Raw genomic sequence first — 21,997 nt, 5'->3', positions numbered from 1 at the left:
GGATGAATGCTTATTTTTTCTAATTTATATTTTTGAATCCATCATTTTATCTTATCAGTACCTTAGTCACATCAAAAATTTCAGTAGCAAATGTATACGTTTAAAATAAATAAAAATGTAATCATGATTTTTGGAAAATATTTATTTAATGCATCAGGGGAACTGAATCTTTTTTAACAAAATGTTTTTGTGAATGAAATAGGTAACCAAACAAAAGACATTTATAGCTCAAAGGCTATAACATGTTAACTACAGGAATATATTTATGAGAAAGACTAAGAATAGTGAATAGGTCCAACACTGAAAGCATGATTTCTACACATATTAAAATGTGTTGTTTGGAGTCCGTGACTTTAGTTCAATGTCAAAATTTGCATGCTTAAACAACCGGCTCTCTTGATCCTTATTTAGCATTTTCTTTGTTCTGAATATTAATTGAGGTCAACAGATAATGGAAAATGTTGTGAATTGACAGTTCTTTGGAATTGATTTCCATAAGATTTGTTTAAATATAATTCTTCCATCTTTATCATGGTCTTTCAAACGGCTTCTTTAAATGAACTCTTCATACAAAAAATCTTGTTCACTTCCCCCCCTTTCTGTTATCACCCAGTGTGTCATCTGCTATTGTATGAGAAATTGAATAAAGAAGTATGACATTGACTGGAAACAAGAAATGCAACTTGAAGTTGAATTTGAGATTGCTTGGGAGATCGAGTCATGGAAGTAAGAATAATATTACTTGCTCTGCTTGTAATATTATAACAGAAACTTGACTTCGCATTTGACCGCTGCTTTGCTATTTGTAATTGGAGAAAGTTCTATATGTGGATTATAAACATGCACCATGTTATACTACCATTGAGTCACTGTACTGATTGTTTGTTTGATGTGCTAATGATTCTGAGGCATTTAAGTTTCTTGGACCTCATTTTGTAGTAAACAGTTTTGACATGTATTCTTGTGACCTTTTCATACATCATTATTTTATTTATTGTAAGTAAAAGTCTTCTGTGTTTGTGTCTGGAAATTAGTTCCTTATTTTTAAATATTTATTGCAGCTATTATCATTATTACTTTAACAGGGCTAAAAGATTATGCATAGAAGATCAAGTATAAATATCAGAGTTGTAAAATATTATATGACCGCCACGCGGTTAGAACGCTAGCCTTGTAATCCTGGGGTCCTGGGTTCGATTCCCGGCGGTGCCCGAATTTATAACTTGTGTTGGGCAAGGCCATGGTCTAGGCAACACGGAGTTTTCCTCTGGGGCTTCCCCGGTTTCTCCATGGCATCCCAACAATTACTCCATACACACAGAAGAAGGCAATGGCAAACCACTTCTGTATCACCTGCATAAAAACATATGAACGGGTCCCAGTCCGAGAAAAGGATGGAAGGATCCTGTTCATAATGTGTCGCCAACCTCCTGTAAAGGAGACGGCGTAATAAAGAAGAAGAAGAAAATGTTATATGGTGTACTAGTTCTAGTTGAAAAATAGTTAGAAACTGCTATTCATTCAAGATGGGTCTCCAACCCATTATACATTAAGTATTCATAGATGGGTGGATGGATAAATAACTTTGTCTCCGAAAGGAACATAAGTTGTCAACGGCTAACAGATAGTCTAATATGGATGCTTTACAGTGTCATTTTTTTGGAGATTGAACTACAGAGATATTCTACAATTCAAAAACTTGGACAACTGATGAATATGAAAATTAAATTGGAAATTATTTGGTTTTGTGTCACATGACATATTGATAAAATACGACAACAATTTGCATTTAATCGAACTTCATCAGAAGGGACTATGGAAATCCACCGTAACTTAGGTTAATATTCATGGCTTATTTTCATGCTTATAGCACAACATTTAATTAATGTAGAATCCTTTATCTTGTAATAAAGAATTTTCCAGATCTAATCTGTAAAGCTCTGACAAGTAATGGCTTTTACAAGTCATTCTCTCAATGTTCTGTTTAATCAGCATGATTATGCACTAGAATGTTTTTTTATACTGGGAAGTATGCCAATTTCTTATTATCTTCCTCAAAATATTTGACTCTTTTTCAATTTATTTCTTTAATACATTTTAGTTACTTGTTTTAAAATTATTAGTTAGCCTATTTTCTGCTATTATGGAATCTGAATGTTATTATGAAAAAAACCGTAATTGAGTACTATCCTGAGCCAGTTCAATCCATTATCCACATTCACACTCTGTTTTCTCAAAATCAATGTTAATATTGTCCCCACTTTCATGCATTCTTTCTTCAGATGTCATCCAACCAAAATTCTGTGTGTATTTCCAATCTTCACTGTGCGTGCTACATATCCAGACCATCGTATCGTTTATTCAATCGTGATAATATTATATAAAGAATACAAATTATGGAGTTATTCACTGTGTAATTTTCTCCATTCTCCTATTTCATCTCGTAGATCCAGATTTTGTCATCAGAATTTGGTTCTCAGACACCTACAGTTAAGTTCTTCCCGCACACACATTAAGAAACATTTCAACCAGCGACTGAATGTCGTGGTCGAGTGGTTAGCACTCCTGGTTCGTGTTTGGGAGGTCCCGGGTTAAAAACTCGGACAGAACCCTACTATCCTATCCGGATTTTTCATGGTTTTGCCCAGTGCCTTCAGGAAAATTCCGGCAGTACCTTAAATTAGGCCACGACAGATTCCTTCCACATCCTTTCCAATTCATTATTGACAATAATCCTTTCAGTCGACGCTATATAGCGTCGTAAAATAAGTATTGATTTAGTATTGCAAAACAAGAACGATTACAGCAAGTTCATCTTGTTTGTAGGATTTGAGGTTTTCACAGCAGTGAGACAGCAGTCTTTGATGTTGTTTGTTTTCGTAACTGATCACTTGGATGAGATTAAAAGTTGATTCGTTGTGGATTTTAGTAGCGCTTCAACACAATTATTCAGCACATATACCAATCTGTAGATGGTAAAAACGCAGAGTAATCTAGTGATGTGTTTCCTCTTCGTACTAAGATTATATTTTATTTATTTATTGGTTCATTTAACGACGCTGTCAGTATATAATTTATTGATATAATTAATGAATTGGAAAGGCAGTGGTCATGGCCTAATTAAAGTACTACACCGTCAATTGCTTCAGTAGACTGAGGAAGACCACGAAAAACCTCAGCTGGGATAATAGGTTTCCAGTCCGAATTCGGACCGCTTTACCTCCCGAATACGAAGCAGGAGTGCTAACTACTCGGCCCCGACTATAGAAGTAGCTATATTTGAAATGTATGATGGATTGTGCCACGATTTCATTTTTGGAAATTTGGAGACAGCAGGGCCGAGCAATCTATAGGATCATGGATTGTAACTTCACCGAGAAACGAATATTTTTGTGCATTTATAATTTCGGGATAGGCGTCCTATGAGATGTTTTTCCATTCAAATAAACACGATCTACGAAATCCTGTGGGAAAAATAGGATAAAAGTAGCGACCTCGGTAAACGTTGCATGAGTGTCCGTGGTCTAAGGCGCAAACGCAGGGCATGAATGTAAGGGGTTTTCTTTCATTTTTTTGATTCCCTGTATAAATACAGATCCCATCCAAGCAGTCTTACCAAATTCACATTCTCTGGCCAATAAATTCCCCGCCTTATAAGATCCCATCTACACCCAAAATATAGTCCAGAACAGATTAAATGAAACAGAAACGATAGACGCTGTTGTTCAAGGATTAAATAGAAATTATCCGTGTATGGCATTTAATGCCAAAGTCATGCATGTATGCTCTTGTCACTAGACTAATTCGCATATGTCTGACTTCGATCTTAGACGTGAACTTGGCCTTGAATAAAGAGGACTGTGCTTTCTGCAAAATTTCAGTGCGTGCGTAGCCAACAGCTTTTCTGTTGCCCAACAAATGTCGGTGATTACTTATTCAAGAGCTGTCATTACTGTTTCTTTCATGGTCAAGTGAGAACGTCATAAAATGGTCACGTAGACCAAATGCGTATGAGTACTGTAAACAAACCTTGTTTGAAGTCACTTACCAGGAAACTCCTACTTCGAATTCGGGAGGGCCAATATCGGCCTGAGGACAATTATTTTTACATTATTCGTGATTCTCTCCAATAATTGGATATTATCTCAACCCTTTCCGTCATACGCACGACATATCTCATTCAAAAAAAACCGTGGCCCTTCTGGTCTAAATGCAGCTGCTCTTTTGGTGTTTGAAAAGGTCGTTAAAGAAATATCCCTCCGCCATCTCTGGGCTGTTAAGTCTTTTCATGACATTTCAGCAGCAGACGTTATATGTTGCTAGGCCACTTTTTTAACGGAAGGTTTTTAGTTAAAAGAAATAACCTGAAAAGTGTTAAAATATAACATGATCATTCACAGTTAGCTGTTCTGGATCATCGTCGAATTCGACGCTGTATGGCTGAAGTCAGCGTGATCCAAATGGCGGCCTGCGAACCACATCCGGTCCGAGAACACTTATAACCACGCCACGAAATTAATTGGTAATTTGTTACCAGTTACTAACAAGTTCGCTCATTTTTGTTCCTGCGAAGGATCTGGGAAAAAAATGTGATTATTTTTCGTCTGATCCTTTACGTACATTCGCCGAATTAACATTCCAACATCTTAAGATGACTGTCTTCTGGGATGTTTCATCGCGTAGTTTTGGTAGAAGTTTTTCCGACGTTTCAGATGTAACTATAACATATGAATTATGAAACTCCCTAACCTGGATTCTCATTCCACATCAAAATGCCTTGAATTCAATAGCACGACGTGTACTGTAGCAAAATTAACGATAAGAGAAGCAGCGAACGTTTAAAAATCTGAAATCATAAAATGATGTGTCAGATCTACTTGAGTGCATATATATTATGGTCGTTCATATTGATAAGAAAACTGCAACGAAATGAAATGTCGTGATATTGAGCCAGACGGAAATTAAAAAAAATAGACATTAGTAATGGCGTTGTCAGTGTGTGAATTTGCCGCACATTAAAGCTCGATCGTTGATGTGTTTCTCAAATAAACGATCGTACTTGTTCCAAACAATCCGCGACCTTCGTATAAAGGTCGTTCAGGCTTCCTTTTTGCTTTATTTTATGATGAAAAACGTAACCCTGAACTTTTCCGACAAAAAGAATTTTTTTGTCAGCTTTATTTATAATAACATATTGGTACATAATCATTTACGGTACAAGGAAATGAAAGTCTAAACAGGAGTGGGAAGATATTCAAAAATGTGGAGTACTCACGGTTTCAAGATGCGTTACTTTCAGTATTGTATAGGCCTACATCATTTTCACTTATTTTCGTTTATTACTGATGCAAGTTTTGTAGGAGGGTAATTAAAATGTAATTTTCCGTTAATTGTGTTATCTTGCTTATATAACAACTATCGTAAGGCCATATCTCTGAAACAGTTTGAAGTCCTTTACTTGATTCGTCTTCCTGATTTACTTTTTGATCGCCACAAATATATCTTATTACGATTCACACAAAGTACACAAGCATGACGTCACCGGTTTGTCGGTCTGTCCATTGAGGAAAAGATGGCTGTTCTCTGGGTTGAATAACAAGATAAGAACACCCTAAACACTATCCTTGAAATTTATATAAGATTTTAATTAAATGTCATTGTTTGTATTTACACATATAAGTATGATTACTGATACTGGGTCAGGAAAGTAAATCCTAATCAAAATTATTGCATGAACTTCAGTGAAACAAAAGATATTCAATTTTTCTAGGCGTCCATTCTAGCACACCGTAGGTCATCATCGATTTTCCGTGGAAAATCGACTTACGAATTTTCTTTTTTTAGATATGTAACTTAATGAAAGGTCATGGACCAGTTGTATTGAATGTGATGCAGAAGAGTTTAGGACGTCATGAAATAAAAACTTTCAGCACGAAATTGTAACTCAATGCTTAGGATCAAGGCCGTCATTTTTCTAAATCGTTGAACTCAGTGAAGTGAATGAGCCTATCGCCTGCTTCCTGTTTCTATAACCAACTTAACAAAAATACTAGAAATAATCATCTTTATCTTCAGTCTACTGAAATCAGTGAATTTTCACGTTACAAAGTTAAATACTTATGGGGGGGGGGGTAAATTCATTTTAATGAAAATTTTGAAAAGAAAAGGAAATATTCCTTTATTTCTTTCTTAAGAAAGGAGTCCACATTCTACATCAGCATGATCACTGCAGTAGTTTCTGTTTCCAGATACCGTAATTTACATGACATCCGTAATTTATTGAAACAGCTGAATCACATTAGCTTAATGCTCTTGGAGAAGGGTGTTTTTTTCTACGGTAACCGTCACTAAATTGCATGCCGCTAGGTCACAACACAATCCTGCAACGTTGCAACACGAACAGCGAAGCACAGACGAATAAAGGAAGCTCAGAACTCGCAAGGTAGCAGAGCTAGCAACGCGCGGTGAAAGGGGTTAAGTCCTTTCGTGGCCTTGAAGCATGCAGTTTGATGGCGGCTACTAAAATGAAAGCGTAAGTGTAGTAATTAATATATTTGGTTCACAGTTGATTGAGTAGTCTTTTAATTTATTTGTATTATCGGAACTTTGTTGGAGATTTTGACGCAAAAGTAGCTTACATGAAGTTAAAATCAAATCTTTGCAAAGTGAAGTCGGTTATATCTCAATTTGACGACAATGTCAGGACAGTTTGGACGAAGGAAGTGTTAATTTTGAATAAATAAATAAGATCGGTGAACACAAAAGAGTTTGGGCCCTAGATTAACGCTCGTGGTGTTTATTTATTAGTTAAAACCATGTTGGAACATTTCACGTTATGGAACACTTTTTATAGTTCACCCATGATGTAAACATGCTTCATTGTTGTTAACTGCCGTTCTTTGTAACTCTTGTGACCTTCAGTTCCTGGAACAGGAAAAAAAAGCGTGAATAACTCGCCTAAAACAGCAACAACTTCAAATTAACAGAACATGCTTAGTATACATTTATGCGATTAATAATAAAACTTAACACAAAGGATTAGATTATTATTTGGTGACGTATTATGTTTGGTACAAAAATTCTCCACTAGGGTATAAAGCAGAGGGAAAAGTAAAGTCAGACTGTTGCAACTACAAAAAATATTGCTCGTCAACGTTATTCTTTTGTTTTTCTGTCTTCTCCATGTGGTGGCAGCAGGCCACAGCCTGCTAGAGCCAAAGCAGAGGGAAGGAGGAAACGCACAGCTAGTTAGTGACTCTATTCAGTTGTGTTTGCGTGTGTGTTAAGATAGAATGTGTGACAATGATAACATTAGTGAATCGGACCCTGCTACTGGGTCGGAACTTCATGACGCTGTAAGACGTCAGGACGTCACAGCCGTCAAACGTCTTCTGTCCCAAGGAGCTGACCCTGATGAACCGGACTGGGCGAGGTCTGGAGATGCACCCTTGCTACACGCTGCAGCTGTTGGAAGTGTTCAAGTTGTCAGGTGCATTATTGTTTTTTATGCTCTTTGAAGATATCGATATATCGATTTTTGATCGTTGTATTTCCTATTGCGATTGTACAGAACTATATTTAAATAGTTTATTGTAATTTTGTTATAATTAAAAACAAATTCTCGAAATTGATTCATTGAGTTTGTTGATAAGTTGTAGCCTTGCTTATTCAAATTGAAACAGTATTCCAGCCACGCACTTACTGGATACGATATACGAGTTCTCACCGTTACACCACATTTGAAAGATTCTGGCTTAGAACGTGGACCCCGAAACCGGCTGGCCAGACTGATGTGTTTCATAGTTTCTGTCATTTGCTACCGGGAGATGCTGGATTAATGCGTTAAAATGGAAATGGCCGCTTTCTTGCACTAGATTTCACAAATAATCCTATTATTCAGAGCTTCAAAACCTGTCTTTGAAAAATTCCTGTTAAGTAAACCAAGGATCACTGTCATTAGTATAGTCTACAGAGACAAGTAATTTATTTGTCATATAAAGCATTCGTCATTCTACTAATTACTGTGGAGTTTTCAGTGCCATGACCCGCTAATTATGTGCTTACGTCAGCTCAAGGAGATGCTTGGTAGAATATTCGTTACGTCATCATCCAGTTTTTAGTTAACCTGTTTGTTAGATCACCTTTTCAGACACTCCCCTTAAACCTTTCTTTGAGATTCATAATATTACTTTCCGTTGTTTTATAATATATTTTATGTGTAGTCTGTTTATGTCTGATTACTTTTATCTGCTTTATAAAGAGATAGTCCCCTTAACTGTGCTGTGGCCTAATTCTCTGTTACTGCTTTAAATATTATAAATTATCGCGATTTTTATTTAAAGGGCGCTGCTGTGTATTAGTTGAAGTATAACAAGCAGGGGTTAAGATATACAGAGGTCTTAGGGTGAGTTGGTTAATTGATGAGTTAGAAGTCTATAGTTTCAATGTATATTTTCGACTGCCAACACATTCAACTAATGTTTCTCAACTGGTGTACCGCGACAGTTTCAAACCGTGTGTATTTTTTACTTTTCGTAGTATTTTACATAGAGTGACAACAACCCTGTTTCATCATTTCATCTTCTGTGCTGCTGTTATCTCGATATATTTTGCATTTGTCTGTATTTGTTATGAAAACCACTTTCAACTTATCTTTCTTTCTAAAGTGTTAATCTGTAATTTTTTTCTATTAACTGTAATGCATATAATAGTATATGTAGCTTATGTGTAAATTAAATGTATAAATTAATACGAAGATATCAACATCTTTTATTGTGCTGCCATGTATTAAATGGTTGCAACACAAAATTAAAACAAATTAGAACTTCCAGCGCCCTTTAGATTGGCGTATTGGGTAATTACCCCTCCCCCCAATAAAAATATTATTAATAAAATGTTGTTTGGAAGAATTTTTGTGTAAATCATCTTAATTTTTGGAAGTTGGTAATCATTCTTAAAGCAACCATCGTGGCATATAACGTTTCACGTCCTGGCTACATAAACCGATAAATTGTTTATCTTATACGAGTATTACTGTATTGTGAAATAGTACTTCAGTAACTCAGTCAAGTGCATATCAAAACTGCAATATCAGCATATAGTTCATAAGTCAACATAACAGAAGCATGACACCTGCGCAATCACTTTCAATGATTAGACTGTATTCTGCTGATAAAAGTATTTTTACACCTATTTATCAACTCCTGAGTTGATGTTAATGAAGTTGACATAAAATATAGATGAACCAAGGAAATTAGAAATTGTCTCCCCTCATTTGATATCTCAGATTCTCTTTGCAATCTACGAAAACTTCTCAAGAGACCTTACGATAAATTACACGATCACTTACCTGGTGAAGAATGTGACTATCGACCAAGTACTTCCCGAATACATTTTGATGCTTAGTGCTGCTCTGTGAGCTGGATTTCGCGAACGTTATTGAATGAATATGGTAGTATATCATAAATACTGCACAAAGTATATGCCTTTCCTCAAGATAGATATCAAAGCAGTTTAGGTATACGGAATGCCATCCACCGCAAACCTTTAGACATATGACCTACCTCGGATGCATGGAAATCAAAATGAGTGTCAGCTGAAACGCAGGATCTGAAACGGTATTTAATTTAGAGCATGTGAAAAATGTTATATTGAACATTAAAGTGGTATTGCGCTTCGAATATATATTATAAGAATGGTTTTGCACTATATGGAAATAGCATTGCCTCCATTATAAGTAGCCACAAGTAACAAACAGGATAAGTCCGTTTAAGAAAGCCATTGTTTCCTGCGGAAGCAGTGGAAACTCCTGTGGTCTAACATTGTGAAATCTGACTTCAGAAAATCACGCAGTTGCTAGGTTTTTTAACACAGCAGATAGTATGAGATTTGAGGTTCTCCGGCAGTGGATCTGTCGGAGTTGATCTTCTGGGTAGTAACACCATGTGGAATTGTAGATAGATACAAACGTTTCCGGGGAATACACTGCCTCCATCTTCAGAGACTTTTTAAACAAACTTCCTGTATTTTAAATCGTGTAATGACTATTTCCTCGGAAAAACAAAGTTTACCACACTAATATAATGTTCTTTCTAAAAATAGACCTACTAGTTTAGACTATCATCTGACGGATTTGAAAACAAGAACCAATTTCCTCCCTTTAAGAGTTTTAAGCCTGCTGTGAAATAACATTCTCGTCTACCAATTATTGGTCCTTGTCGTCATCTGAGAAATCTAATCAGCATTTGGTTTGACTCGGGAAGATAGCTCTTTAATTTATATAATATATAAACATACATATCAGTATTTATATACGATAAATGTACTTTTAGCCCATTAAAGATACTAACCTAATCCTTCATTCTGACCCAAACTGCGTCCTTCTATAGATGTCTTCTCTTGCAAGGGTGCTTAATGGAAGAAAACATTTGAGGAACGATGAACGTGCGGGACAGTTATGTGTCGTTACGTCATTTTAAGGACCCATGTATACAGCACTCAGTGGCTTCTATATCGTCGAACTTGACTTCCTTATATGAACGAATTGCATGACTCTGGTCTACGTAATTATTTTATTTCGTGACTCGTTCATTGACGCTTTGCTGTGTCAAACGGCAGCATGAATCATTATGAATTACGAAATTGGACAATATCAGGAAGGAAATGATCGTGGCGTATTGAAGGTACTATCCCAGCATCTGCTTAGGAAAGCCATACAAAACATTCAGAATTGTAATTTTCTGGACAGAGATTCGAATCCAGAACTTTTAGCTTACCAAGCAGAAGCGCTTTTTCACCGTGGCTTTAGATGCTCTGTGTTATAAACTTAATACGAAATTTGGCGACGTTCGCTTCTTTTCCTCAGGGCTTTGTGTGCTGGAGGATGTAACGTAAACGCTCGCACAGCCAGGGGAGAGACGGCACTTCACCTGGCCGTCACATCGAGAAAGGCATCTAACAATCCTCATGAGCTGGTTGTGGCTCTCCTAGAAGCGGGATGCGACGCCAACATCCAGGAGAACTTGGATGGACGCACGACTCTACACGCACTAGTGCGTCAGCTTGCCGTTTCTGCAGCTGACCCCACCTCGAGCACCTGCGACCTCATGCTGGAGACCTTCCAGCAACTTGCCCAGAAAAGTGACGTCAACCTCAAAGATCACAGACAGAGAACACCACTGCACAGACTGGCTTCCTCTGGCTGTACCCATCTGAAGGCCTTTCAGGTTCGTATACGGTATTGGATTCGCGAAACTAGCGCTGCGATTTAAATAGCATTGGCCCCGCCCGCCTCCGTGTAACATAGGAAGCCCCAGCTCGGACCTAAGATTCTATACATCGAAGAGTGCAGTTGCTTATCTTGCATCGGCCAGAGTACAGGTCAGGCGAACACGTGGCTGTCTGCCAGTGCTCTTTCGAGGCGAACAGCATTACGCAATGATACCGCGACTCGATCATAATAATATCCACAATAACGATAAATAAATAAATAAATAAATGCATGGTTTTTCCCTTGGTATTCCTCCTCTTCTACCGTTCTAATCAGGGGTGGAAATCTTTAAATATTTCTCACCGTTGCTCTAGAAACAGCCCTACATTCAACTGTTCACGGGCAGAGTGATAAAGACCGGCGACGAGTATAAACATACAATTATTTTCAAATTTGGTTTCTTTGACCCTGTCCATCTTCTAAACAAACAAAAAATTACAACGTTTCGGAAGCTGGATCTACTTCCGTCTTCAGGCAAAAATGAAAAGACAGAAACCCTATCTGTTTGGCCCACCTTCCGAAACGTGATTTTATTTATAATTTAGATGTTGGACAAAGTCCAAAAGAACAATTTTGCATGTTGGGCTGCACCGTGGTCATGCTCGATCTTACGTTCCGAGAGGTCTAAGATTGTATCAGGCTCGAACTGCGTGCCATGTTTCATCGTCTTCGATTCATTTGCAATTTTAAATGCGGCAAAAATATGTTTTTTTATCAGATTTGAGGTTCTCGAGGCGGTGAAGTTGTCGATTGTGCGCTTCTGGGTTGTGACGCCGCCTAGTTTTGTATGTGGTTACCAACATTTCTGCAAAAAGTATCCCATCCACCTTCATCCTGAACATTAAGGCTACATTCGGACTGATTCCGCGTACCGCGGTAGTGCAATACGCCCGAACTAGGTCGTCAGACATTTTCTGTCACATTATCGCCGTCAAAAGCGATAAGAATTAAATCGGTCATTTGCAGAACCACCTGAGTCCACCAAACACACTTTCGAGGAAATAAGGAAATGCGTACTTGCAAACATCTTAACTAGAAAATTGTTTAAGAGATGAATAATAAATTGTATAATAATGTTTAGTTAATCGTAGTTTCACGATATAGGTTAACTAATTCAGAGAACAGAATCCTTCTTAATAAGCTGACAGTTGCTCAGGTGATGAAGAAACTCACTGCTCGTATGAAAACCGAAGATACAGACTAAAGAATTTGCAGGAAAGTAGGAGTCATAATTTCTTCACAGAACTTCTTGTTTCCTCCTTGACACGAAATTCCTCTGCCTGATACAGAAAAGAAAACCTGTAGGCAACGTCCATCCTATTTTTATTATTTCGCAGAAAAAGTGAAGCCACTCGGTAAAATCACTGTCAGAATGATGCTATTAAATAGATGACTCAGTGTGATGAAGACTTGCACTCTTCTAGAAAGAATGTTGTTTTCTTCGGGAGGGGCAAACGGTCAGGAAATGGTTCCAGAAGAATGTCGGGCCGCGAATTTATACAGGTAGATGTAAGAGGGAACCCAAACTGTATTGATCGACTCGTTATAATTAGATACACGATACTCCAGTCAGATAATAATATGACTACATTCCGTTGTGTTATACCAATTTCTGATACTTTGAAACCCGATGCTTATCTAAATAATATTTAAAGTTCAGTAAATAACGATAATTCAGTCTGTTCCTTTGCAAATTTACTCGTACATTGAAACACTGATTGTGTCTGTATTTCAGCTTTCCCCTTCTTGTGTTTGAAGACTTCTGTCTTCTGCCTCCATCATGAGGGCGATGTCATCGCCCTCATGATGGAGGCAGCAAGGACCTCTGGAACGTTAGTAAACTTCTACCAGACTACACGGCGCTGCAACCCAAAAGACGTTCATCTTCGTACTCACAGCCGTGAGAACCTCAAATCCTACTTCTTTTGTTTGTTTACGCCCCTGATATAACTTACAGTCGTTTTAAACAAGTCATAACTTTTTGTTTAGTTACTTCCTTCATTGCAATCGGAGAAGTTCCCTCACCCGCTGAATCCACTGGCAAGGGTTTTGTATCAGAGTCTGGACACACGGAGCAAAAACGTAATAGGTCTGTACTATAAAGTACATATCGTGGCTATCATTAACATTATATCTCACACTTCAGCTTCTATAGATGTCTTATGGGCTGTTCCTATTCAGAATTTATTTTGGAATGATGAATCTGTTTAGACATTTTTAGTGGGATGACGTGATCACACAGATAATCAGGGCCCCACCAATACATTTTTGCCTCGGGTTGATTTTCGCTCAGACTGTAAGCAGTATCTATAACGAATGGATCGAAACTAGCAACACAGGAAATTACATGACGCAATGAAAACTGGAACTGCGATAAGGGAAGACTGTGGTTTACATACGGGAGCTTTAATTGCAGAAAATGTTTACCAGCTGTGCCAGAAATATGTTCAGACTTAAAGGGACACTTCTATATGCGATAGTTCTGTTCGCCCTGGTGATGGAGGCCACAGAAACCTCTGAAACGTCGGTAAACTTCTACCTGACTACATGGTGCAACAACCCAGAAGACTGCCATCTTCATACTCGCCACCGTGAGAACTTGAAATCTCATTTGATTTATTCTGTTTCCTTGTAGTGCTTTATTGGTGTTATTGTTTCATCAAATATATTTACTCTCGGCAGACTTCTAAACCAGTTTCGAACGCCGCTCAGTGCATGTCCCCATTTTCTTGTATTGTTTTAAAAAAGACAGGATCTTAGGAGCGTTTTGAGGAACATTTTGAACGCGTCTTTTAATTCTGTCGTGTCCTTCTACTTTCTACTTTATTTTTCGCTTCGCCAGGAAAAGTAGGAAACTTTAATAATGGGATGAAGTGTGGTGTATAAGCCATGTCTTTCGTTGTAGTTAAGTGTGTTCAGAAAATCTCTTTATAGTATGGACGTAGTTACTTGCAGAGATTGGCAACAGGAATATATTTTGTCCAGGTTGGTAGTGCGGATTGATGGCAGTCTTTTTACTGGTGACATAGTATTAATTGCAGAATGGTGTGTGTCTGAAGGAAATAACGTAAATAAGTGGAAATGTGAGTAAATATTTTGTTTTCTACTGTATAAAAACTTCTTTGAACACTGTAGATTCCAATTCGTTAGCAGTTCTATCTAAACTTACCCAAAACGCTACTAGTTGTGTTGTATGTCAAAAGTCAGACAGAAAGAGATGTGTCAATGGATGGGCAGGACAGAACCTTATAATTTTAGGTTAGGTTTGCAAACGAAAATGGCCCGATGATCGTGGTACTGTTGTGTAGTAGTCCTGATGGACTTGGCTGCTGAAATTATAAGTTTGAATCCTGCCTTAGATAAGAGTGGCTATGTGTTGTCCTTTTACCGTCATTCAGGTGTATCGACTGGCTCAAAGCCAAATGCCTTCTCTGATCGCGTGTCATTTAAGTTCAAATGAGGTAATTGCTTGCTCCAAGGTCGTGTATCCATTCAACAGCGAGTTCAGTCTGGATCTGTTGAACCAGTGAGGGTGAATTTTTTTTTAACAAAGTTGCGTCAATAAATAATGGCCTACATCAATATCCTTCTATGTTTGTTGGCTATTTAATATCCATCGATAATTATCGTCCTTTAGGGTCTCAGCCGTAGTTTAATATGCAAATCTGACATTCGGGAATATTCCGCGTACAATATTAAAGATTTTCCTCCGTTTCGACAAATATTGCAGTTTAAATCTTCAGGGAGAATGAATGTGGCAACTGCCATTTTTTCTGGAACGTTGGAAGACTTTCAACATTCTACGCGGCTTATTCTCGAAAACCAAAGTTATCACGATAACTTTGAGAAACTTCAATGCATAGTAGACTACTGAGCAGGTTGGTACCTTGCTACCACTCTAAGCTTAAATTGATAGATTTTTTCGACGAATATATTCAAATAGGTCAACACCCCTTTCTTCCAAACCCTCATCTATTCATTATCATTTCCCATTTCATACGACGTGACGTTTAAATAGCGTATTTGAATTTATATTGCTTCCGAAGTTGGAAATGTTTTAATTTTAATAAGAGTTGCATTATTCAGTAAAGATAGATGCAGACCCTTTAAAGTATATTGATAATTGCATGTCCCACATGTTTAACAGTTAGTAATTCTGAATTCTGGATTTTATTTTTATATTATTCTTATAATAAACAACTATTATTTCGCTAAACATTAAGGAATTTATCCTTATAATAGTGGCTTGTGTCTTCTTTGAGGTACGGACTCAATTATTACTTAGACGAGCGTCGACTTGAAAGCGTTAAATCATCTTCATTTAAGAGAGCATAATTGTGTGCTTTACAAATGAGTACTTGCCTCTGTTAATAATTGATGGTTTTTACCAACAAGAAATGGGAGTACGTGAACCCAGATGACATTTTCAGTCCCACAATAGATGATACAGCATGACATTTAGTGGCGTAATGATCGTAGAGTTGTTATGAAGGACTTTGTGAAAAGTATTCTGAAACCACAACCATCACCAGTATTTCTTTTAGTAACACATGTTAAACCCTAGAAATTAAGGATCAAGGACGATGTTCTTTATTCCGCGTAATTTGACGAATATAAGTTAGCAACTTTAAAAAATTGACAATTTCGGTTGCGGATTAGAACTACGAGAGCTTCAATTCAAACATTTTTTTTTACAATCTTTTAAGCGTGTGTCCGGTCCAAGATGAAATTGGCAATCGGTATTTCCTCATCAGTCGATATGTAGGCCTACTCAGTTTCATAAATCCAAGAAATGATTATGTTGTTTGGGGTTCTGGCGCCGTGTGGACTTGGTCGGTTGATGTCAACGTTTCAGAGAAGTGAACTGTCTCCATCTTCAGGGCTGAAGTTACTTCATCCATGAAGATGAGACAGTACGTTGTGTCTTCTGTGCCAAAATTAAATGTCGCAATTGAGTGGTTAGTAATCTAGATCAATTCCCGGGCTTTCCCGGGTTCAAATATCAACAATAGACCGACTCTACCGGCAGCATTTTGCGTCGTTTGCCTCAGTCCGCCCAGGCAGATACGGGAATAGTAGGCTGTCTTAAAATAGGCCCCACATTCTTTCTTTTTCATAATTTCCAGAGGTCGTTGTATCAGTAAAGAAGCGTCTTCAAAAAAAAACAAAAATCATCACAGGCCGTATATTCTGCTCAACACTGTGTTTTGTTGGCAGGTCTTGTTGGATTGTGGCGCGGACCCCAGTTTGCAGAACGATCGAGGCGAGACAGCACTGCACGAGGCTCTGGAACGCGACGCACCGGGCAGTTTCGACGCCGTGACGCTACTGGCGAGTGCCGGTACGGACTTGTCGCGCTGCACGGCGTACCGCGAGACGCCCCTGCACCTCGCCGCCCGAAAGAATCGCCCCTCCTTCGTTGCGATGCTGCTCAGTAACGCCGCCCCTCCAAATGCCCAGGATCTGCGTGGGAACACGGCCTTGCACCTGGCGGCGGGCAAAGGTTACCACGAGGTAGTGTCTCTCCTGCTCGGACGCCCCAACATTGAGCTGAATGCCCCCAACAAAGAGGGACTCACTCCCTTACATATCGCCGTCGAGAGCGGCTTCATTCAGGTTGTGCAGGTGAGTTAACACCGTCTGTTGTTTCCTGGGTTGTCACGCCAAGTGACATCACGTTTCGGAGGAACGTACCTTATCCATCTTCAGGGCTAAGTTCCTTGAGAACCTCGTATCTGCTGACACGTTCTGAAATAGGCAATCAGAGAATTCAATATGAGAGTGAAGACTGAAGTGGACTGTACAAGAATACATTAAGTTCAAAATATATGTAAGTTCTGAGGGGTTAACTTTCTAATGAAGAAGTCCCAACACAATGTAAACTGTCTTGATCATAGGAGCCTACCACTGGTTGCTAACCAAAGCCAAATGAATCCATTTTAGACCCTTCCGTCCAACTTATCTAAGATCCATTTAAATGCTCATATTATCCCTTCATCCACACCTAGGTCTTCCGTTAAGATTTTCTGTTCAGAGATCTGCACACTTCTCTCATATCTCCCACGCTCTTCCGATCTAATCCTCTTGATATGATCACCATAATAATAATTGATGAAGAGTACAAATTATGAACCTCCTTTTTGTATAATTTTATCTAGCCTTCTGTTTCTTTATCCCTGTTGGGTACAAATATTCTCTTCAGCACCCTTTTTGAAAACACCCTCAATTGACCCTCCGCCATTCTACTTCATCATGCTCTTGCTTGAGTCTGCAGGACTGCGTTTTTAAATGGCCTTTCAACTATTAAATTATCGCTGTGTGAAACTGACACACATTTTGAAAATCTTACATATCTCTTAATCTACTTTTTATATCTGTATGAAACTTTGTCAGCTTGCTTACAAGACTGTGGTTCAGGTTTTGGTACTTACCCCCACATTGTGCATCGATTTTGAACCTCGATACATCTTATGATAATCGAGGAAGCGTCCTATGCGACAGAGTGGAAGGTAACATTGCTTGCACTTGTAGGATGTTTGCCACGTCCTGAAGGTGCCTGTATTTTTCTTTGCATACACAATCCACAAACTTTTGCCTTCCCCATAATTTTTTCCAAGCAATGGGTGTGCACTGGGTATTGGTTGGGAAGCCTGAGGGGAAGAGACCGCTGGGGAGACCTAGACGTAGATGGGAGATAAATTCAGGTGGGATCTATGGGAGATAGGAGTTGAAGGAGACTGGATTTTGTTGGCCCAGGACAGGGTCCGGTGGAGGGCTTTGGTTAATTCGGTGATGAACCTTCGGGTTCGGTAAGCCATCTAGTTAGTTAGGTATGGGAAGACAAAACATTCTTATTTTAATGTTAGGAAGAATTCCCTGAATTTATCGACTCTAAACTTTGTATCTCTCTTCAGCACCTCACTTGCCCAGTGACGTCATTTGTGCATTGAATTTATTAAATTGTTTGTAGGAGATAAAATGTTAGATATGATGTTAAAGCAAACCTGTAAAATCAGCAAGCAAGAAGGAAATTTTGAATTTTTAAAAATGTAGTTAAGATGGGTACAACAGGAGGGAGTTTGTATTGCTTCTCAAGGAAAGTTGACCTAAGCCTTTGGAAAACCAAAGAAAACTTCTGGAAGTTAGCTTGACTAAGATATGTCAGGATTTGAAATAATAAATGCAGCCTAATTCCTTTGGCTTTTATGAAGGGTCAGGTGTTCTGCATGTGTACTCGTATAGGTGCTTATCAGCGTACCTCTGAAATGCTGGTGATCACAACCCAGAAGACCACAGCTCACATCTTTACCATTGTGAAAACGATAAAACAAAGGTAATATGTTATGTGGTATGCATTTAGGATACTAGAGGTTACTAGTCCAAACAGTTCGGATTCTAGGGTGTTGCACAAGCTGCATGTCACTACTATGATGATGAGACAGTCATCACGAAAACTGTATAATTGATGACATGTATTAATCATTGATCAGTTATGATAGCCCTACTTAACTCATTGAAGCATGAAGTCATTTAAATAATATTAAAAAATATAGTTTCTACCTTAAATAAAACAGAATGTATCACCATTACAATGATAATTTGAATAATGCTGTTAGAGAATTAAATCCTGTTTATTTTTGGAATCGTATAAAACTCATAAATACATTCTGGTTGTAAAATACAGAGTTACTGAATGCTGAAATAGGTTAAGACATGTTGAAAGTGTTTAAATATGTTTGGTATTTTTGTGAGGAACCCATTCACACCCTTGTCTTCATCAGTTCAATGGAAGCAAGAATTTGGAAAGTTAGGTTTCATGTTCTCACAGTGGTGAGTATGAAAATGGCTGTCTTCTGGGTTGTTACACTCAAGTAATCTGGTAGCAGTTTACTGACATTTAAGGGCAATGAGACTCATTGCCTTGATGATGGGGGCAGCGAGCACCTTTGAAATGTCAGTAACCATCTCCCAGACTGTGTAAAATTTGAGGTTTTCACAGCGGTGAGTATGAAGATTTCTGTCTTCTGGGTTGTTGCGCTGTGTAGTCTGGTCGATGTTAACCAACGTTTCATAGGTCATACTGCCTCCATCATCAGGGCTATGAAGATTTCTGTCTTCTGGGTTGTTGCGCTGTGTAGTCTGGTCGATGTTTACCAACGTTTCGGAGGTCATCGCCCTGATGATGGAGGCAGTATGACCTCTGAAACGTTGGTAAACATCTACCAGATTACAGGGCACAACAACTCAGAAGTGAGCCATTGCAAAAAAAGTGATATTTCTGAACTACTGAAATTGGCATCATGTCTGTTGTTGCAGATGTTGCTGCAGGCAGAGACATGTGACCTTACAGCACGCACAAAGATGAGTCTTACACCTCTAGACTTCGCACAGCAGGATTATAGACGGCGTTCCCAGCCTGAGATGTCTCGTGTCCTTACACAAGAGTTGGATCGACGTCGTTCACATGGCACAACCAATAAGTGCTGATCTATACAGGGTGAATCAAAAGTATGTTTACAAACTTTGTGTGCGTGTTCCTGTTTCAAAAATAAGAAAAAATGTTCCTATTAACTTGTGGGTGCAAATGCTTCTTTCTAAAAATAATAGCCCAAAATTATTTTCAATGTATGCCTTTATTGCCAAGTATAAGGACAGAGATGTTTCTTTATAACAGATGCTCAAAGGTTGCTCCTCCATTCTCGACACATTCACAAGCACAACGTACACAAGACTGACGAATTCATTCATACACACCAGGGTTTCCTCAAATCATCTGGCATGCACTCTGCACACACTCCCATAGGTCAGCTTCATTGTTTATGGGTGTTGCATAAACAATGGACTTCGAGTGACAACACAGATAAAAGGCCAATGGAGTCAGGTTCCGGCGACCTCCATGACTATGCTACTGGGCCACTGAGTCCAATCCATCGCTGAGGAAACTGTTAATTGGGATGATATCTGACGCGATGGGACAGACCGCATTCGTCAGAGACACAGTACAAGTGAAACCGGTTCAGCAACGCATCAGATGGTGGAATTTTGAAAGTTTTCAAAAAATCAAAAAATGCTGTAAATTGTCCAAAAAGCGCACAGAACCAAAAAATTAGAAAAATTTCAACTTCATAATTTTTTTCAAAATTTTCAAATATTTTTGATTTTGTACGCTTTTCAGACAATATCCAGCATTTCTTGATCTTTCGAAAAATTTAAAAATTTTCAAATTTTTTTCAAAGAACTCATTAAGAGATGCATGCCAGTCTCGGTGATTGCCACATCCTGTCTCTGTCCGGACTCGACCTCCATCTCACCCAGCTGCTGCCTTCCTCGTTGTCTGCACCAACCGGCCTCTGCAGCATTCGAGTCTCTGCAAGTCCGCATCTGCCTCACGTGTTCCCTTCCGCACATGGGCTTCTCTGAGAAGGCACGTCAGAGCTGTGTCTCACAGAGACCGGTCCGTGCTAGCCCGAGACACACATCAGAAACAGTCCTAGAGGGACCGCTTCCGCAAAGCATCAGGTGGTGGAATTTTGAAAATTTGACAATTTTCAAAAAAATCAAAAAAAGTTGGAAATTTTCCAAAAGGCGCACAAAACCAAAAAAAATTTGAAAAATTTCACCTCCAAAATTTATTCAAAATTTTTTAAAAAAATAGTTTTGTGGGCTTTTTGGACATTTTCCAGCATTTTTTGATTTTTCGAAAAATTTGAAAATTTGAATTTTTTTTTCAAAGATCTCATCAAGAGATACATGCCAGTCTCGGTGAATGCCACATCCTGTCTCTGCCGAACTCGCCCTCCATCTCACCCAGTTGCTGCCTTCCTCGTTGTATGCACCAACCGGCCTCCGTAGCACTCGTGTCTCTGCTTGTCCGTGTCTGCCTCACGGGTTGTCTTCCGCAACTGGGCATCTAAGAGACGGAACGTCAGAGTCGTGTCTCACAGAGACCGGCCCGTGCAGAGCCCGAGACATGCACAGACCGTATTCGTCAGAGACACGCTTCATCAGAAACAGTAATAGAGGGACCGCTTCCGCAAACCATCACTTGGTGGAATTTTGAATATTTTCAAAATTTTCAGAAAATCAAAAAATGCTGGAAATTGTCCAAAACGCGCACAAAACCAAAAAAATTTGAAAAATTTCACATTGAAATTTTTTTCAATTTTTTTTAAAAAAATTGGATTTGTGAGCGTCTCAGGCATTTTCCAGCATTTTTTGACTTTTTGAAAAATTTGAAAATTTTCAAATTTTGCTCAAACATCTCATCAAGAGATGCATGCCAGTCTCGGTGAATGCCACATCCTGTCTCTGCCGAACTCGCCCTCCATCTCACCCAGTTGCTGCCTTCCTCGTCTGCACCAACCGGCCTCCGCAGCACTCGTGTCTGCAAGTAAGCGTCTGCCTCACGTGTTGCCTTCCGCAACTCGGCTTCTCAGAGACGGAACGTCAGAGCCGTGTCTCACATAGACCGGTCCGTGCAGAGCCCGAGACATGCACAGACCGTATTCGTCAGAGACACGCTTCATCAGAAACAGTCCGAGAGGGACCGCTTCCGCAAAGCATCAGGTGGTGGAATTTTCAAAATTTTCAAAAAATCAAAACATGCTAGAAATTGTCCAAAACGCGCACAAAACCAATAAAATTTGAAAAATTTCGCCTTGAAATTTTTTTCAAAATTTTCAAAAAATTTTGGTTTTGTGCGCGTTTCAAGCATTTTCCAGCATTTTT

General features: G+C 38.8%; 1 protein-coding gene and 1 long non-coding RNA gene across 6 annotated transcripts; one reads left to right on the top strand and one right to left on the bottom strand.

Moving 5' to 3' along the window:
• The first annotated feature begins 6,366 nt into the window (after positions 1 to 6,366).
• Positions 6,367 to 20,072, top strand: LOC110835184 (uncharacterized). 3 transcript variants are annotated; one of them, XM_022075136.2, is made up of 5 exons: positions 6,367 to 6,532; positions 7,198 to 7,489; positions 10,865 to 11,225; positions 16,487 to 16,894; positions 19,586 to 19,940. In XM_022075136.2, the coding sequence occupies exons 2-5, from the start codon at positions 7,293 to 7,295 to the stop codon at positions 19,754 to 19,756; spliced, it is 1,137 nt and encodes a 378-aa protein (XP_021930828.1). In that variant the 5' UTR covers positions 6,367 to 6,532; positions 7,198 to 7,292; the 3' UTR covers positions 19,757 to 19,940. The 3 variants fall into 3 exon arrangements, with proteins under 3 accessions (XP_021930828.1, XP_021930829.1, XP_087207135.1); XM_087351009.1 differs by lacking the exon at positions 6,367 to 6,532 and adding an exon at positions 19,944 to 20,072 and having other exon boundaries at positions 6,922 to 7,489; positions 19,586 to 19,777; XM_022075137.2 differs by lacking the exon at positions 7,198 to 7,489.
• LOC110835187 (uncharacterized) lies at positions 6,768 to 10,867 on the bottom strand. Of its 3 annotated transcripts, none has more exons than XR_015535722.1 (3): positions 10,350 to 10,867; positions 9,350 to 9,609; positions 6,768 to 6,924 (listed from the first exon to the last, which is right to left on the bottom strand). It is a non-coding gene; the product is annotated as an uncharacterized LOC110835187 (long non-coding RNA). The 3 variants fall into 3 exon arrangements; XR_015535724.1 differs by lacking the exon at positions 10,350 to 10,867 and adding an exon at positions 10,108 to 10,315; XR_002544820.2 differs by lacking the exon at positions 10,350 to 10,867 and having other exon boundaries at positions 9,350 to 10,320.
• Positions 20,073 to 21,997: the final 1,925 nt, after the last annotated feature.

This window comes from Zootermopsis nevadensis, unplaced genomic scaffold, assembly GCF_977971745.1.
Source record: "Zootermopsis nevadensis isolate Lab colony 2312 unplaced genomic scaffold, Znev_1.0 Znev_ptg000002l, whole genome shotgun sequence".
NCBI lineage: Eukaryota > Metazoa > Arthropoda > Insecta > Blattodea > Termopsidae > Zootermopsis > Zootermopsis nevadensis.
The sequence above is the reverse complement of the archived record's forward strand: the minus strand, read 5'-3'. Positions and strand labels throughout refer to the sequence as shown.

What these genes read in the sequence shown, in the direction of transcription:
- LOC110835184 (XM_087351009.1), top strand. Translation starts at nt 7,293, where the DNA reads ATGTGTGACAATGATAACATTAGTGAATCGGACCCTGCTACTGGGTCG. An exon ending in GGAAGTGTTCAAGTTGTCAG is followed by an intron (nt 7,490 to 10,864) that starts GTGCATTATTGT and finishes TCTTTTCCTCAG; the next exon opens with GGCTTTGTGTGCTGGAGGAT. An exon ending in CCCATCTGAAGGCCTTTCAG is followed by an intron (nt 11,226 to 16,486) that starts GTTCGTATACGG and finishes TTTTGTTGGCAG; the next exon opens with GTCTTGTTGGATTGTGGCGC.